Raw genomic sequence first — 13,712 nt, 5'->3', positions numbered from 1 at the left:
GTGTTCATGTTGCTCCTACCAATAAAAAAGGAATGCTGCAGAGCTTTTCACATGGAAATATAGACTACAGTCTTAAGTACCAGTACATTAGATTTTTAAAGAGACACTGGATTAAGTCTGGTCAATTTTCAGAGCAGAGATCTTTTTTAAAAGTCTTGCTAGCACAGGTGTGGTACAACTAAGGCATAACCAAGGTGAAACAGCATCTTAAAGCCCATACCACTGGATATTTGTATTGATGATACCTACCAAAGAATCATAGAATGATTTGGGTTGGAAGGGTCCTCAAAGGTCATCTAATTCTAACCCCCCCTGTTATGGGCAGAGACACCTTACACTACACCAGGTTTCTCAAAGCTCTGTCCATCCTGGCTTGGAACAATTCCAGGGATCGAGCATCCACAACATCTCTGGGCAACCTGTTTCAGTGCCTCACCACCCACAGTAAAGAACTTCTTCCTAATATCTAAACCTGACCTCTTTCAATTTAAAGCCCTTACTCTTTGTAGAAATTCCCTCTCCAACACTCTTGTAGGTCCCCTGTAGGTGGAAGGTGCTTTAAGGTCTCCTGGAGCTTCCTCTTCTCCAGACTGCATCTTTTATAGAAGGGGCACTTCAGCCCGCAGATCATCTTTCTACCCTCCTACAGACTGGTTCAAACGGGTCCCCTTTCATGTTGGAGGCCCCAGAGCTGTGTGCAGTGCTCCAGGTGGCTGCTCCAGGTGGGAGAGCTGAGCAGAGAGGCAGAATTCCCTCCCTTGACCAGCTGGCCACACTTCTCTTGATGCAGCCCAGAAAGCCAACTGTATCCTGGGCTGCGCTGCCAGGTCATGCTGAGCCTCTCATCAACCAACCCCCAAGGCCTTCTCACCGGTGCTTCTCTCTGCTCAGCCTGTTTTTGTGCTTGGGATTACCCTGACCCAGGGTCAGGACCTCATAACTGGCCTGTTGAACTTCATGAGTTTTGCATAGGCCCACTTCTCAAGGTCCCTCTGGATGGCAAGTAGTATAACTGACTATATTCTTCACAATTTAATAACAGTGTAATATTCTTGTATTACAGTAATGCCTTGAAATTTTATCAGTAGTTTATGAGTGTCACGTATCTTAAAGAGTGCTGTTAATTTTCTGAGCATTGATACCTAAATCTTGATTTTATAGTTAAAACAGTCTAACTGAAGACTTTGTTTTTGCTAAGTAAAAACATTGCTAAATGGATGCTTTTGAGTATAGACAATCATTTTCAATACTATGAAAAAACTCCACATTTAAGTAAGAGGTAGCCTTTTTATAGTTCAGAAGGACTACTTGTGAGGAAAGCAGGTGAAAGCAGCTAAAATAAATTCATAATTATCAAACATTTATCTTGAATACATCATCAAAATGCTATCTGAATTGGTAGACTCTATTACTGAAATATAATGAAAAAAACACTGCCTCCAGCTGCACCAGGGGAAGTTTAGATTGGATGTTAGGAAAAATTTCTTCATCAAAAGGGTTGTCAAGCCTTGGAACAGGCTGCCTATGGAAGTGGTAGAGTTGCTACCCCTAGAGGGTGTGGCACTTAGGAAAATGATTTAGTGGTGGACTTAGCAGTGCTAGGTTAATAGTTGGACTTGATGATCTAAAGGGTCTTTCCTCACCTAAACAATTTTATGGTTCTGAAAGAAAAAAAAAAAAGGATTATTTCAAACCACAGACGAAATACATGTAATCAATGCAATAGCAGAGGTGTATATATGGCTGGAATACTGGTGGGCAACTGATCTGGAAGTTTCAAATGGGCTCATCACCACATTTGTAAACTAATTTCTCATGCAAAGACAAAATAGATTTTGTCTAAAATAGAATCACCAGGGTTAAAGACCAATCATAACTTCTTCATGGCAGAAATCCTGTCAAAATGAAAACTAATTACACTGCTTCGGGCAAGAAATATCTGGTTGGCAGAACTGTTTATATTCTAAATATCTAGTGGTACTTAGACCATGCAGTGACTCCATAGTACCAGATTTATTCACTAGCCTTGGAACAGACAGATTACTCATCCATTTCTACTGGAAGATCTTGGGGAAAGGAAGGAGGAGCTAAATCTGTCAAAATTTTCTTGTTCTCTTTCAGTGAAGGGTTTTATTTGAAAAAAGTCTTGAACATCATTACCTCCTGAGCAAGAACTGATTTGAGTAGTAGAAAGGTTGATTTGAGTGTACTGTTTAAATCAAGTAACCCTCAGAAATCAGCACTCTAAAATGCTGACATTAAACTCTGATTTAATTGAGCAGCTGCTACAAGTGAATAGGAGTTGAAATAGCTCAGCATTTTGTTCGGTAGTTCTGCATGTACACAATAGATTTGGCTCAACAAGAGCATTTTTTATTAAACAATGCCTTCATCTGCAGCTAGATGCAGTGCATAATTGTATCATACTCATATTAAAATATAAGCACATTAGCTTACAGTTCTGCGTTCTCAAGGTGTATGGCACAGGTATAAATATCATTATATGGCTGTTCTTTCAGCCTCAATACATGCAGAACACATCATAAGGCAGATCTTAATAATGAGATTCAATGCTTTAGGTATTTATTTTTCTGCAAAACTCTTGGATCATGTTTTGATTAGTTTTGTTTTTTTCAAAACTTAAAAAGTTCCAAGAACTATGGGGATGAATAATGCAAAGGTACAAATGAATACCACAAAACAAAAAGTTCTAAGAATTATGGGGATGAAGAATGCAAAGGTACAAATGAATACCACAAATCAAATGTCTTTTTCAAAAAGAAAGAAAAAGTGTATACCTAGTAAGTTTTGCTGGAAGTCACCTAGTCGGTTCAAAGGTTGAGTCGGGTATCGATGTTGGCAAACCCTCAAAGGAGGGCACCGGGACGTGGCTGCCTGGCACAAGCAAGGGTGGCGGCATCCCACGGCAGGCAGGGACACTGGGAGAGAGGCAGGAGTCAGGAACAGCAAAACCACACAGTGTCACGGCCGGTCCTGTTTTATACTTACTTTTATACTATACATCTTCATTACTGTGAAAAGATTTAGAAGTGAGGGATTGCTTTGATTTTCACGCCTGGGAATATTGAGATAGGAAAGCTGAAAGTTCGTGGAAAGCTTTGCAGCACGTGGTTGTAAAGCTCCGCGCTTCCACGAAACACAACCAACTTTCCGGACTGCGGGTGAGCCCGTGAAGATGAACAGGTGGCCGTGAGCCTGCCCAAGGCCAGAGGGAGTCGGTGTCCCGTCGTCCCGGAGACTGACGGAGCGCCCCCCGGCCGGCCCGGGGACTGACAGAGGGCCCGCCGGCCGGCCCGGTGACAGAGGAGCGCCCCCCGGCCGGCCTGGGGACTGACAGAGGGCCCGCCGGCCGGCCCGGTGACAGAGGAGCGCCCCCCGGCCGTCCCGGCCCCGCCCGCGCCCCGCGGCGGCGGCGCGGCCCCTTTAAAAGGGGGCGGGGCCGCCCCAAAGTTTGCCCAAGTTGCGGCGCGGGCCGGCGGCGCGCGGGTCCAGGCCCGGTCATGGCGCCCCCCGGCCGGTAGCGCGGCCATGGACTCGTTGACTGCCCTCACCGGCAAGGGCAGCCGCCTGCTCCGCGGCACCGCCAGCCGCCTCTGGGGCGCCGTGCCCGGCGGTCTCCGCCACGGCCGCTGCCAGGATGGCCGGAGCCGCGGGGAGCCGGGCCCCGCCAAGCCGACGCCAGGTACCGCTGGGGAAGGGGCCGAGGGCGCGGGGGTGGCCGGGGGTAACGGCGGGCAACGGGCGGCCCGGGCCTCCCCGGGCAGCGGGCTCGGCTCCTCGCCCCTCCCGAGCCTTCCTGGAGTGCGCGGGCTTCGGCGGGAAGCGGGAGCAGCCGGGGCAGAGGGTCCCTTCTCAGCCCGGAGCGGCCCCGCCGTGTCCCGGGCTGGCAGCCGAGCCGTCGGGGAGAGGGAACGACAGCGGCTGCTGCCCCGCTCCGGGCGGCTCCGACGGCAGCCGGGGGAGGGCGACAGGGAGGAGGCGGCGGGGGAAGGGGCGCAGGGCGGGCGGGGAAGGGCCGGCACATGGGCCGGGGCCGGGAGCTGCCGGCGCCGCGCCACGGAGCGGTTGCGGCGGGGCTGCGTCTACCAGCGGCAAACCGACTGAACGTCTTCCTGATTTCCGTGACACAGCTCCTACACTTCCTTTATTAACTTCCCTTTCCTGGTAGTTTCATAGACCAGGGTGTAGGAAAGCACCTGGAGCACATGCTCCTCAATTGGCGATGTCCTTTGTCTGCGGGGTTGCCTCTGCCTCTGGTGCTGCCTAGGAACGGGCAGCCTTACTGGGAAGTAGGCTTGGGGATGCTAAGGGCAGAAGTAGTACCTGTGCCACTCAGTGGCCAAACAGGTCAGTCAGGAGACAGCAGTAGGTGACTCCTTGTCCTGTGCCTGGAAGGAGGAGGGCTGCTGTTGTCACCTCTTGTCTTGATGATGCTGTAGTGGCTGTTGGTATAGGTATTGTAAGTATCTGATGTGAGCACTTATATTGGCAAGAAATACCATGAAAACTCTAGGGGTGGTCAGTAAATGCACATATCTTCGTTCATGCAGAAGAGGAGCACGCAGTGAAATCTCTTAGAGAGGTAATGCTATGGATTGGGGGTTAAAAACAAGTCATGACATAACTAGTAAGAGCAGCATGATCTAATGATTGCTTGGAAAGAAAAAAACATATGAAGTTAAATTTGTGAAAGTGCTTTGTAATAAATAAAGAGGAGCATACAAGGAATAGTATTTTCCTCTTTTTCCCTGTTTTGAGAAGTTCTGTGTGAAGTAGATGAATGAATGTTTGTTAGAGTCTCTAATTGATGCTGAAGTCAGGTCTCTACTGAAATGAATATTAAAACACATTAAGTTTCTTTGTTATTGTAGGGTTATTATGGAAGAGTAAAATAGTTGTTTCCCTTGAAGGGAAGCTGGGTCTGCTACTCAGTGTGGTAGGCAAGGTAATAGGAATGCCTTTGCAGCCAGTCAGATGTAGATGTTTTTTCCTTGTGTGCATTGGGTCACAGTTCTTGCACAGAAAGGATAATTTGTAACCAGCTATATTTACATTGCCACTCTTTATTTATTTCATGTCCCTCCCTGCAGCATACACAGGGAGGGATAGAGACTATAACTTGTTTCTCAGCAGCAAAATGAAGTGCCTTGATTAAGGCCTCTGCAAACAGTTAAAGACTTTTTGACAAAAATTGCTTACACTCTTTTTGCAGAACCAAAATGGCAGTAAAATGCTTTAGCATCTTCTGGCCTTTTAATCTCTTACAAGGCCTTGTGTTCAGCTGTTAGTATAAAGCGTCTCCTGTGATACATGAGATTTGTTGGAGGGAAAGGCCCTACTTTCCTCCTTTCTTCTGGGAGAAAGACTTAACTCAGACTGCATTGTAATGTTCTGTTTTCTTTTCCTCTAGCTTTGAGCAGAAAATGTATCTTCACAGATGCTTTCATAATATAATGCTTAAAGTTTGTGTTAATGACAAATTCTAGAATGCAGGGTGAGTCTCTGTGTTTATGGACTTTATTGCACCTTTTTCCTCACCTAGGTGAAGTATGTGCAAGGCAAGGGCCCCTTGGCCCTCCTGTGCTGCCTTCCCCTTCACAGGGTTTCTGTCAGCTATGGGCAAAAACAAATTCTTGTGACTGTAGAATTCTTCTGTGGAGCGTTTTGCTGGCTTTCACAAACCACCTGTGCCCTGGTAATGGGTGCTGTGGAAGCTGTCACAATGATTACAATGATTCATTTGAAATCAGACCTCTGTTATAATTAGAGATGGGTCCCCTGGCATTAGCTTAAGACTTAATAGCAGATTCTAAATGCTCCAAATGCTTAGTCTCTGCAGTGTCCTGAATCCAGGCCTACCTATTACTGTAGTTTTAGCTCCCCAGCTAGGGCTTTCAGTTGGTTGGTTGGTTTTTTGTTTTTGTTTGTTTGGTTTGTTTTGTTTTTTTTTTTTTGTTTTTTTTTTTTTTTTTGTTTTTTTTTTGTTGGATTTTTGAGTGGTTCAGTTGTGACTGTACATTACTTGTTAAGAGAACAGTTCTTCATAAATGCCTTAAAACCATGTTTCAAATTCTTTGAAACAAAATCCAACCTTTTTTAGCTTCTACAATGAAGTATCTCAATTTAATTAATGTAATATTAATAATTTTACCCTTACTGTTTTCATACTTGTCTTTTTGAGCAGTTGAACAGCTTTTCTGTCACGTTTCCAAGTTCAAGGAGGCAGGTCTGTTCCAATGCTGTGCTTTAAATCACTTCTTTGGACACATGCAGAACAGTCTATAGTATTTCTTGGTAGGGAGAAAGTACTCACTGGAAGACTGAGTAGTGCCATAGGAGTCTGTAAACCTGTTTATTCGGTTTACACTGTTTGTGTCAGCAGCCTAGTTAGTGAAAGAACTTTATAAAGATTTTTTGTCTTTTAATGGTTGTGATGGAGGATAAAAATGCAAATAGAATCAGAAAGTCAAGAGAAAACATCTGGCTTTAGTAAAGGCACTCTCAGTGTCAGTGTAAAGGTTTTCTTTTTTCAAAAATGCCTCTAAGCTTTGAAATACAACTTCTAAATATAATCTATTGATATTTTATAGGATGAGCTAATATGTATGTATTCAAGCCTGGATTTACCTTGAAACTTTACTAGAACGGTGGTGTCATTTTCTTGATTATTATGTACTATAGATGTTAGCATGCTGAAGTTAATTGTGGTTTTAGTTGCTTTGAGATGCAACTCACGGTTTTAGGCAATGTGTGATTAAGAATTATCTTTTCTGCAGAATTAACTTGAAGTTTCAGTTTAATTTGAGTCTCATCTATACAAACCTTTTACTTAAATGAGCCAGCAGTGCATCCCATAGTTCAGTCTGCTTTGCTGTGTAAGGAGAGTGTGACCAGCAGTGAAACATGGTTTTGCATCTTTTCTGTGATGCTGCTGAGTGTATACATTGCATGTGCTCTTTGGTTTGTGTACCATGTTCAGGAGAGCTGCTGAGGAACTACAGAGGGTCCAGCCAGTTTATCTAGGGGCACAGGGCATCAGCTTGTGAGGAGGGGCTGAGGGAGCTGGGCTTTAGTGATGCAGAGGGGAGACCAAGACAACTTAGAGGCAATCTGATTACCTCCTATATCTACCTAGAGGGACACACTCTTCTCAGTGCTAGGAGATTAAGGAGGAGGAGGAGCCTGAGTTTTAGCTTAGGACAATAGAAATGGGACAATAGAAAAAACTTCACACAGAGTGGTCAATCACTGGGACAGCTCTAAGCTGACCTGATTTGATGTTGACAATAATTCTATTTTAAACTGGAGGCTGGAATAAGTGTATTCAAGAGGCTTGTCTTCTGAATGACCCTTTGATCTGTGAGGATATACTTTTGTACCTTGAGTCTTGCACTTCTTCCCTCCAAGATACTTTCACCTCACTTCGTGGAGGGAGAAAATACACTGCACGGGTAGTGCTGACTTCCTGCAGTGTGTCTTTCATTAAGGACAGAAGTTAAATAAAAATCAGTGATTCAGAGACTCCTCTGAACCAGTCTGTCAGGGAAGTTCTTACAGCTGCCTTCTATTGAAACTTTTGTTGTTGTTGTTTTTCTCCCTCAGGTTCAACTTGATTGTTCAGTTCTGAACCATCTGGCCTATGGGCTTATTTACATTTCTTTCATACCAGCTTTGGAGTCTTGATTGGTAAGGTTACCATACGCAGTATATCCAGTAAACTCTGTGGCTTGTCAAGGCAGCAGCAGTACATTAGAGGGATAAATGTGCACTGCCAACTTAAAATACATTTCTCAAATCCTGCTATAAAAGTTAGTATCTTTCTTTCTAAAAATCTTAGAATAAAGCAAATATAGGGCAGGTTACTTTCTCCTTTCATCTTTATTCAGTACTTCATTTTTAAGAAATTACCAGGTATATGATAAAGTAGGGAAGAGGATTCAAACTGGGGAGACACACTTCTGTGAGTTTTCTTGTACACACTGTTCCGGATGAAGCACATATGAAATGTACCAACACACTTTACAAAGACGCTAATGCTTTGCTTTCATGGCTGAAAATAATTCAGTTGGTACAGGCATAAGAAGCAAATGTGATCTTGGAATGTATCAGGCTGGTGACTCAGTCATCTTGTGATATGTTAATGTATGCACAAGCTCTTCTTCAGACTTCTGTGCTACTAATGTACAGGATTTCTTCAGTATTCCCTTGGTGCATGTGATGTTAAATGATCTTTTATTTCAGGTTCTGCTTTGTACTGTTGCATCTTTCCCTGCTTTTATTCCTCCAAGCTTTGAAACTTCAGAATTCATTGTGTGTCCTTTTACACAGTCTTTGCTGTTGATTTTCCTTTTGAATTTGTCTGCTGATGTGCAATGGTACTGTGTTAAAAACTACTCCATTGGGATCTCATTAATATACCTCTCCATTCTCCTGATTTGTATTTCTCTTCTCTTCACTGCATCTTTTACATATTTCACAATTCTTTGTCCAATTTTTGCTGTTCAGCAGGATTCTGATGTATCAAATGTTTAACTGAAGTTTAGTTTATATACTAATCTAGCAGATGACTGAAACATGTTTTTTTTTCTGGTATCCTTTGACTGTATTGAATTTTTGTTTTACTGTATTATATTAGTTGTGGTTTTATCTTATTTTTTCTGGTTAATTTCCATTTCTAACATTCAAACAATTTAGAAGTTGATATTTTATTGAGAACCTGTGTACTCATAGCAACATTTCAGGTCACTACATGTATGAATAATAATTTTCTGTTCATCAACAAGCAACCCACCTTATGGTATATGTGTAAATCTCCCTCTGGCTTGGTTTGATGGGGTGGCCTTATGTATCTGTATTGCCTGCCAGACAAATGGAAGGAATCATAGTTACAGATAACTCAAATTGCAAGTAAGGTTGTTTGACCCTGCTAAAGGTGGGAAGGTGATGACTTCAGGCTAGATTTCTCAGTGCTTTATTCTGCTTTGAAAATGTCAAGAGATGGAAACTGCACAGCTGCACTGGTCAATTAGGGTTTTTTGCCTTCTGTCTACTCAGAAGCGCTTTTGTTTCTTCTTTGTCTGTTACCTTTTGTTCTCCTGCTGTGTATCGCTGGAGAGACTGGCTCTGTCATCTTGACACCTGGGAAAGCTGTGTAGAAGGTACAGGATGGCTGCTGTTACAGCCCTTCAAAACCACTTCTCCTTCAAACTGGAGAGGCTCTGTTTTCCTGACCTCTTCTCACAGCCCTCGACTACCTTGGTGTCCCTTCACCAAAATAGTGTTGTTTATCTGTGCCTTCCCTATATTGAATGTCTTCAGGGAGAAGGACGCTAGAGCCAGTATTCCAAAGGCATTGCAGTGCAAGGATAATAGGTGTGCTCTCAGTCTGCTGACCGCTGTTCATGGTAATACAGCTGAGGATGCTGTTGCATCCCCCTTGTTTCCAGGTCATGCTTCTGTCTCCTGTTTTGGCTTCTGCCTACCAAGACCCATGGGGCTTTTTTTCAGCAGAGCTCCTCCTTGGCTGAGCCGTGCCAACTGTACAACACCAAGGGCTCTTCCTTCCTGTGCAGAAGACTTGTCCTGCTGAATTTGATTAGGTTCCTTTCAGCTTGTTCCCCAGCCTGTCCAGGTCCTGCTGAACAGCAGCCCTGCCATCATGTATCTTGACTGGTCCCCCATTTATCTGCAAACCTAATGCAATAAACTTGTACAGCAAGATGTTTACGGATGCTCTGCGAATGACTCCACATCCAAAGCAGATCCATTTGCATGTGAGCAGAGCAGTTGTAGTGCACAAGTCAGCAGGATAAGCTGACTGATTTGAGCTCTTAGAAAAGGGTAGGTATCATGGGCTGAAGTGTGATAAGGCAAAGTGTAAATTCTTGAAGATAGGGAAGGATATAACTTCATATTGCTGCTTGATGGTCAGACTGCTGATGTGATATTGGGTAGGCTTGAGCATGTACGACTAAATAGGCTTTAATATCTGAAAGAGGTAGTGAGTTATTGGAAAAGTTAACTTACTGTATCAATAGTTTCCATTAAAAGATGTATTTGGACTGCAGAAAGATTTTATAGAAGGTGGAGATTGGAGTTGAGTGGTTCCTGATATATTAAAGTGTATACATGTATATTGTAAATCGAAAGGAAAGGCAGCTTACTGTTGGTTAAGATGTACAGTGGCATAATCTGAACATTTGGTAAAGCATTTCTGTTTACTTTGAATGTGAAATCTTATTTTAGAAGAAAGCCTATGTGATGTACATACCAGGAGTATCATGCACAGAGCACATCCTAACCCCCTGGAGAAGTGTCCTGTGTTATGTTTGTTTCTCTTCAATTGTTTTTATTCCTGAAATCATCAATTTATTTATTTCTGCCTGCATGCTGTGCATCTGACTGGATAGCCGGGTGTTGTGTGTAAGGGGAATCACAAAATGAACTTGGATTAATACTGTATCTGCTGCAGGAAAAAGCTACTTTGATGTGTTCAACGTGCTAATGCAACATTTGCAAGGTCTCACATTCACTGAGCTTGGGGATTTGCTAGAGAAAAATGTGAACAAAAGCATCATGTGAAGAGCAGTGATAAGGATCAAGAGTTTTGAGGGCATGACTTGGAAAGACTGAATCAGAACAGATAGCAGTTGTTTAGAAAGAAGAGACTGAAGGAGGCATTATGACATTGCCTTGGTCTGAAAGCCTACAATTTTAGCTAAAAAACTGCAGACTGCAAGTATCTTGTAGGCTAGGGCCTCTGTTTCTGGTTCCTAAGATGTTGGAAGAGAACTGCAAATAATATTCCTGTAATTATTGTAAGCATATCTAATTGCAGGAGGGGAAGAGGGTTAATGAGACAGTTGCTGACTGAAATGTAGTCCCTGCTGTTAGGAGAGTCAGGTCACCAGGTCTTTTGGAATATAAAGATTTCCTACTTTAATCTCTTTTGCTTCTTTATGAATAAATTATAATGATCTAATTGTTATTGAGCAGAACTAATCTAATAAAGATGTAATATCTGTGCTTCCTGTTTTATCAATTAGCGAATTGTTTCCATGCACTGCTAAATAAAGATGTATTTGAAAATATTTCAGACTACTTTTCTGAGTTTGATTCATTACCCCATATGTGCTGCATATTTAAGATCCTGTGAAAAACTGTGTCCTAGACAAAAATTTGACAAAGTTGCTGCCTTTTCCTTTTTTTTTAAACACCTGTAAATCTGAGGCACAACTGTGCAGTTCTTGATGGACAGTGGATGAATATTCTTTTCTTATCTTCTTGACCATAATAAGCTTGATACTTCAAGCTCATTTATTAATTTTAAACCATTTACAGTAATTGTGGACTTGTCCAGATTCTTTGCTTTTTCTCAGATGATACTTGTTTGGTTTATCAATTTATTTCTCTGGAAAAAATTATTTTTGTTACATTGGAATGAATGGAATAGCAGCTGAGAAACATTGCAAGTCGAGATTTAATCTTATTGTGCAGACAACAAGGTTGAAGTGAATACATTTGGCTCTGTGCAGAGCTTGAAGATCCTCCTATGCAGTTCCTAGCTTGTATCCTTATCTTTACCAGCTCTTAGTGCCAGAACTCCAAAGGTGTGCTAAAAGCATCAGTCAACAGCAAATTGAAGGTCTACAATTAAGCTGAGGTGGCTTACTAAGAAATGAGAAATGCCATTCTTGTCATAATAATTTGAGCTAGCAAGTGCCACAAGAATATTTTCCGTCAACCAAAATTCAGTGGCACAGGGCCATGTAGAGGCAGTTTATAGAAAGCCTGCTATAAATGTTAGCATTTGACTTTAGTTGTTTTGGGTTGAATGCCACTGACTAATTAATATTTTAATGTCAAAGCTGCCTTATTGAAAATTGCATCTTCCTAAAACATAATGTCTATAAGCCCCCTTTTCCTATCCTGTGTAAGCATGTTGAAACAGTGAGTCCTTTCTGTCTTGGATGATTATATGTAATTGTTCGTATGTTGCAGTCATTTAACCTCAAGATTCTGAGCTTGTGCATTCAGACTAAATATTGGTCTTGTGTCATTTTGAACACCATGTTCTGCCTTTCTAGAACTTTCTAGTCCTAGTATTTTAAATCCTAGCTGAAATATTTTCTTGCCATTTGTGGATCTGGCATGCACTTTTTGACTTCAGTGTTTCAAGCTGTTGTGGAGGCCCACCCAGTCCTGAATTAAAGCATGAATCCTGTTGTTATAAAAAGTCTTATCTTCTTTCTGCCTAAAACAGCACAGCTAAGAGCTCTGATAATATAGCACCCCAGATCCCATGTTGAACAAGTTACTTGACTCTTGAGGTTGTGTTTAAGTGTGGTCAGTGGTGTCAGGTTTTTCTTGGTGTGGTCTGAGAGCATCAACCTTTGTTAGCCTCACTGTCTTGCTGCTGGCAGATGAAGTAATGGTTGCATGTAACCTAACAAAATGAGAGCCTCTGCAACAGTTACCTGGAAAATAAGTAAAATGAAATCATCAGACTGACTCTTGTTGGGTCTGAGGACTTTTTAGACTTTTTTTAGCATTCTATGCTGGCAGTTGTTTCTGCTTGCATGTGCTTCCTAGAATGCTAGGGGCACTGGCTGGAAGACTCCTTTCCTTTGCCCTCAAAAATGAATAGCTGGCTGATTTAGTGAGAGATAGAGGCCTTGTAGTGTGTCATCAGGGAGGCTGAATTAATGTTTCTACTACTCTGACCTGTTTTCACAGCTGAAATACATTCTAGTTTTGTTTCTGAGAGGTTGGGTCCAAATTGATGTGTTCTGTATGAGCAGACAGCTCGAGCACTTGGGCTGTGGGCAGAGGTGTGGATTTTGGTAGCTTGGCCAGCTGGGTAGTCAGCACACAAGGAGCTCAGTGTTGCCTGTCTCCATCTCTTGTTGACTCAGGAGACTCACATTGTGTCAGGTTATGAAACACTTGAATCTGTACCCATATAGTGAGGGGGAGGTAATGCCTTCACAGACTGAAGGAATGGAAGGGGGCACTAATGGAAGGGTAGGATTTACTGCCTTCCTTATGGAAGGTGGGGGAGGAGGGGACATCAAAAACCCCAGCTGCAGACTATAAACTTTTGGAAAACTTGTGGGAGGAACTCTCCTGGCTTTCTTACAAGATGCCTTCAACAGGGACCTGTCTTCCCCACCCCTACCCTCTGTTTGATCTTATTTTCCTAAAGTTACCAGAGTTCTCTCAAATCTCTGCAGATCAAGGGCCTAGAATGGAAGCCATATGAGAAGTGGCTGAAGTCATTTGGTCTGTCAAGCTTGCAGAAGATGAGACCTCATAGAGACCTACAGCTTCCTCAAGAAGGGGGAAGTGGGAGGGACTGGCACTCGTCTCTTCTCTCTGACCAGTGACAGGACCTGAGGGAACACCATAAGGCCATGTCAGGGGAGGTTTAGGCTGGGTGTTAAGAAAAGCTTCCTCAAGAAGAGAATGACTGGGCACTGGAACAGTCGCTCTCTGGCACATGATGTGACCCTTGATGTTGTCTAGGGCATGGCCAGGAGTTGGACACAGTTATCCTTGTGAGTCCCAACTCAGGATTTTTTTGTGATCATTCTGTGATTCTAAGTCTAAAGCAGCAGTGAAGGTTCTTCTACTGGGAAGAGCAAATAATTTCCCGTTCTTATTTCTGGCATAAGGAACAGAAGTGAGTATTT

The 13,712-nt window shown here is 42.9% G+C and overlaps 1 protein-coding gene and 1 long non-coding RNA gene across 15 annotated transcripts in view; one reads left to right on the top strand and one right to left on the bottom strand.

The window, feature by feature from the left end:
- Positions 1–3,434, bottom strand: part of LOC141731096 (uncharacterized) — a 42,663-nt gene extending 39,229 nt beyond the window's left edge. For all 3 annotated transcript variants that reach the window (XR_012583011.1, XR_012583018.1, XR_012583009.1), the window contains exons 1-2: positions 3,010–3,434; positions 2,799–2,939 (exon numbers count right to left, since the gene is read on the bottom strand). This is a non-coding gene — a long non-coding RNA (uncharacterized LOC141731096). The remainder of the gene's footprint in view (positions 1–2,798; positions 2,940–3,009) is intronic.
- OXR1 (oxidation resistance 1) overlaps positions 1–13,712 on the top strand; it is a 262,270-nt gene that overhangs the window by 186,198 nt on the left and 62,360 nt on the right. The window contains exon 1 of one of the 12 annotated variants that reach the window (XM_074553499.1): positions 3,490–3,703. The exons of 10 other annotated variants lie outside the window; for them this stretch is intronic. In XM_074553499.1, coding sequence (XP_074409600.1) covers positions 3,550–3,703 — 154 coding nt within the window. In that variant the 5' untranslated portion in view covers positions 3,490–3,549. Of the gene's footprint in view, positions 1–3,489; positions 3,704–13,712 lie in introns of those variants that run through there. One more of the 12 variants, XM_014273226.2, reaches the window with a different exon arrangement.

Source organism: Zonotrichia albicollis, chromosome 1, assembly GCF_047830755.1.
Source record: "Zonotrichia albicollis isolate bZonAlb1 chromosome 1, bZonAlb1.hap1, whole genome shotgun sequence".
Lineage (NCBI taxonomy): Eukaryota > Metazoa > Chordata > Aves > Passeriformes > Passerellidae > Zonotrichia > Zonotrichia albicollis.
Note: the sequence above shows the minus strand (reverse complement) of the source record. Positions and strands in the feature narration are given on the sequence as shown.